The sequence below is a fragment of the Oryza brachyantha genome, chromosome 8, assembly GCF_000231095.2.
Source record: "Oryza brachyantha chromosome 8, ObraRS2, whole genome shotgun sequence".
NCBI lineage: Eukaryota > Viridiplantae > Streptophyta > Magnoliopsida > Poales > Poaceae > Oryza > Oryza brachyantha.
In genome coordinates this window covers 8499119-8503692 of record NC_023170.2, presented here as the reverse complement: position 1 = coordinate 8503692, position 4574 = coordinate 8499119, and the positions used below count along the sequence as shown (strand labels likewise).

General features: G+C 40.9%; 1 protein-coding gene across 2 annotated transcripts; it reads right to left on the bottom strand.

Annotated features, from left to right (window-relative positions):
- Positions 1–1954: 1954 nt before the first annotated feature.
- Positions 1955–4246, bottom strand: LOC102721758 (protein translation factor SUI1 homolog). 2 transcript variants are annotated; one of them, XM_006659236.3, is made up of 5 exons: positions 4102–4246; positions 2791–2870; positions 2496–2707; positions 2340–2393; positions 1955–2247 (listed from the first exon to the last, which is right to left on the bottom strand). In XM_006659236.3, exons 2-5 carry the CDS (start codon positions 2825–2827, stop codon positions 2203–2205), a joined length of 348 nt encoding a protein of 115 aa, XP_006659299.1. In that variant the 5' UTR covers positions 2828–2870; positions 4102–4246; the 3' UTR covers positions 1955–2202. The 2 variants fall into 2 exon arrangements, with proteins under 2 accessions (XP_006659299.1, XP_015696183.1); XM_015840697.1 differs by lacking the exon at positions 4102–4246 and adding an exon at positions 3514–3532.
- Positions 4247–4574: the final 328 nt, after the last annotated feature.

Below are 4574 nucleotides of genomic sequence, written 5' to 3'. Positions count from 1 at the left end.
GGGATGAATCTAGTGCTCAAGAAATTTCTCACGAAGTCAACACCAAGCACTCAAACCAACTCAAACCATCCAACTCTCACACACACAAAATCCAAATCACTTAGATCCGTGGAGAGGAGGAAGTGAGAAAGCAAGGCTCAAGGTAGATCTCAAGAAATGCAAGCCAAGGGCATACAGATGAACAAGTGAAGCAACAACCCTAGCTTTGGGAGTTGGGGGGTATTTATACCCCCCCTCTCAATTTCTGCCCATTGGGGGCAAAAGATTTTCTCTTCGGAACTTCCGGAGGTCTCTTTCAGAACTTTCGGTCAGGTCAAAATAATAGCCCCTAACACTTAGAAAATTCAAAGTCAACTGCGAAAAGTCAAGTCAATGGAAGTTCTGGTCAAGACCTTCGGAACTTCCGTGAATCTTACAGAACCAATTCTGTCTCCTTCGGAACTTCCGAAGGTCTCCTTCGGAACTTCCGTCAATCATACAGAACCGATTATGACTCCTTCGGAACTTCCGAAGGTCTCCTTTAGAACTTCCGTCAAACATACAGAACCGATTTTGACCCGTTCGGAAGTTCCGACAGTACCTTTGGAACTTCCGTAAATCCAGCACAACTTCAAAAGGATAGTAAAAGATGCACTTCAAAAATACTTTCGAGCACCGGATTCATTCCTAAATTTCATTTGCGCACCCCTCTTTATGCTATGGCATTCCTAGTTGACTCAAATTCAAAGTAAATACACATGCCAACACGAATATACCGATTTTACTTCTCTTTTCACATGGGCGGCGCAACGACAACTTTTTCATGAGGACTATTTATACCTTCATATTCTCACACACATCATTAGTCCTCATCATTTGATTGTCATTAATTACCAAAATAAATTAGGGGCCTAGATGCACTTTCACAGGTATGGGCAATCGGACTACCGCATGTCGACAGGCACCCTGTCGTCCTACCCACGTCGACAGGACACCTATCGTCGTACCTGTGCTCGACGGGCCTTATTTTCGCGATTCAGTGTATGTATCTTCTAATCTTACGATTTTCCATTAAAAAATAGTATTTCTCCAAAAAATTCTGAACTTGTTTCTTTGGTTCATGAGACTATTAGTTGAGACTCCTTAGGCTGCATGTTCATTAAATTGAGATACTATGGCTGCTACCAGTTTTAGTCTGCACCATAAGGACTGCACATAGTTTTAGTCGTTCATCTAAAGTGATCAATGCTCCACATCCAGCCTTTTGCTACAATATCATTCTGTTCTATCTACGTCCTGTGATAACGACAAAAATTGCATTAGTTGCAGTCACAATAACTGATCTGGATCCGTCCATTCATACCAACACCCAACCTTTGGAATTAGTACCCATGCTCGTTTCTTACCAACGTACATATACTATTAGCACATACTGTAATACTGTACATAGCCAGAAGAATTACAGTCAGCTAGGAACTGATTTGAGTGATTGTAATTGTAGTACTATTAAGACCTCACTGTTGAAGTGTCAGAAATATCATGAGATGTCCTGCCGACATGGAATCAGACGCGCCGTCAGGGACCACGCTCTCCATGCACAAAATGAAGCTATACAGTACCCAGTAGTAATCAGAAACCAAACAGTTCTCAGTTTGGAGTAACAACTAGACAGAGGTATCAATAGCCATGAATAAGGGCGTATATAAACAGTAACAAATGAGTGCGAACTTAATGACACACTTTAGCTATTGCCCAATGCCCATGGACAGCTTGGAAAAACGAGCAATCTAAAACCACTACTCCAGAAACTAGCTGAAGCAGAACTGTAAGCAGCAAACCATTCCCCTCAAATCACTCACCATAATCAAAAAGGCTAATCAAGAATTCAAGATCCACCTTTATGGAACTCACTATGGCATGACAGCAACACCGCAGCAGCACTATGGCATTCATGAAAAAATATGAACATAACGAATGCAGAATAAGGTACTAGATAACAAGCCAGGATAACGCTCTCAAAGTAGCATCTATTATTCAACCTTGATAAGAGAGGGACACAAGCCATCTATTGATGGTGCCTCTTACAAACTTCAACACACGGGATAACAAGCATACACTCAAGAGGTGGCTAGGTTTTTTGTGTACGATGGAACACGCAGGCATGTACACAACCAAGTATACTCCACCCCAAACTATAATCTTTGCAATGGATCTGGTAGTTGCTCAGAAACCATGAATCTTGATGTGCTCCTTCTTCACAATGCCGGCCTATGGGACATAGCATACAAGTCAAGACATATTCATTCACAGCATATGTGTATCTAATTTTACCGAGCAAGCATAAGAAAAATGATCACTACCTGAACAAGAAAATTTGATACGTTCTTCCTCTGATCACCTTGAAGTTGAATGACCTGTACAGTGTGAAGCACCGATCAGAAAAAAAACTAGCTCCAAATGGTAGCATAACGTTAATCAGCCGAGTCCGCACCATAATTTTTGGTTATTACACACACCTGGCCAAGCTCTGGGTCCTGGACAACAGTACCATTGCAGCAAAACTCTTTCTTGAGATCTTTGAGGATCTTGCTGTAGCTGAATTCCTTCTTCAATCCCTGGACAGTGGTCAGGCTCTTACGGCCATTACGTTGCTGGATGCGTACATGAACGTAGTCCTTTGATCCTGCAGCAGCACCAGAGTCTCCAGCATTGGCCTCAGCAAAGGGATCTGTACATGCTCAGGAAAATATAATGAGTACAAATATTCCAGGCACAATCCATTTCAAGCAGCGAACAGGACAACATGCATACCGAAGGCTGTTGGGATCTGAATGTCGAGATCAGACATGAAATTTCGCGGGTGAAGTGAAAGTGTCAAGCTACACCAAGATCTGTACAGAGGAATGAATCATAAAAACATGCAGTATAAAAATTCTGATTAAAGATTCATAAATTCCTTTCAGTAATCAAGCAGTCACAAGAAGAACCAGTTCCCCGTCTTTTCACTTATGCTTATGCATATAAGCCAAAATTTGAATCTCAACCTTAAATTTAAAGTTGACTTTGAGGTTTTTTCACCGAAATTTATTTTCTAGCATAGGCTCTTTAGATTACTAAATTATTTTTCATTTACAAATATGCCATTTGGCTTTTTGCATGAAAAACCCAAACAATCACCGTCTACAAGTAAATAGTTAAATACAAAGAGGATAGTGAATGCGAGTAGAAAACAAAATTGAGAGCAGTTTATGCCAGTCTTTCATATCAGAATAAAATAACATGATCCACGTGAAAACTGCTTATATTAAGTTCATTCCATATGTCAGGAGTTAAAATTGGAGATCAGAAATGGGACGAGCTCTAATTAAACTATAGCTAGGATAACTATGTAAAAACTATCAGCTTTGCTTATGTTTATAAGCCAAAATTAATATTTTCAACCTTAAATTTGCAGTTAATTTTGGGGTTTTTCATCCTAGCAATCAATTTTATTATTGAGCCATCTAACTTTGAAGATAGATAAACAGAACATACTTGTAGGACTAGAAGATCTGAAGGAATCTCGTGTTTCTGACGATTATAACTATTTCCAGGAATTACCGGACGGGGTCTATATAAATAATTCTTCTTTTTTTACAGAAATAATCTGCGGAAATAAAAGATGAGCGTAAGGACTCCATCTCATGAAATGCCGATTATTTTTGTTTGAAAGTTCAATTATTTTTGTTCAGATGAGAACAAACAAGGATAGCTTCGTCAAATCGAGAAGCTACTACCTCTACCAGAACCGAGGGCCGAACAACCGTCCTAAATTATTCCACCAAGCAATCATCAGTGCTCTGATTTACCCCCCAAACAAAAGGCGCCCACAAGAACACAAAATTTCGATCACCAACCATTCCTGAATCCTGAGTCCTCGAGAGGATTGGCAACCGTACTAATTAAACTGAATTGGTAACATGCAACATCAGCGACACCTCTACCCTGAATAACTCCAAGAACATGGGTCATCACAAACATGGATCCCCTCCTACGTAACACGAAAAAAAAAAAGAAACTCCTACCTACCAACCACGCAAATCAAGAAATCGGAGAGGGGGAAAATGGAGACAACGTCCATACCCTGGGAGGCGGTGGAGGAGAGGGAAGATGAGATCAAACGACCAAGAACTCGACCGGAAGACACGGATCGATCAATGAGACGCCGCACAGCTAGCTAGTCCGTCGTCGTCCTTGGTTGGTGCTCTCTCTCTCTCCCTCCTCTTCTTGGCCTTGGGTGCCTCCTATATAGGGAGGAGAAAAAGGAGGAGGAGGATGCAGGATGCTTGTTGGGTTTCCCTTTTTTCTCTCTTTTTTTTTATTAATTAGATTCATGCCACCGTAACTTTTACGGTTTTAAAATATATTATTACTATTTATCATATACCATTACAATTTAATATATATTATATGTGTGCCACTACTTGGTCTTGGTCACTTAACGCTAGAACAATTTTTTTGACCAAAATGCCCTCTTCTTCTTCCTCCGTCTCGTGCGTGGCGCAGCTCGGCCTTGCCGGAGGAGGCCAAGCGTTCAGCGAGCAGGTAGCCGTGCA

Bases quoted from the DNA above. Each gene is read 5' to 3' on its own strand.
- LOC102721758 (XM_006659236.3), bottom strand. From the start codon at position 2,827: ATGTCTGATCTCGACATTCAGATCCCAACAGCCTTCG. The intron at 2,708-2,790 runs GTATGCATGTTG...GAGCATGTACAG, and splicing joins TCAGATCCCAACAGCCTTCG to ATCCCTTTGCTGAGGCCAAT. The intron at 2,394-2,495 runs GTGTGTGTAATA...CACACTGTACAG, and splicing joins AGGACCCAGAGCTTGGCCAG to GTCATTCAACTTCAAGGTGA.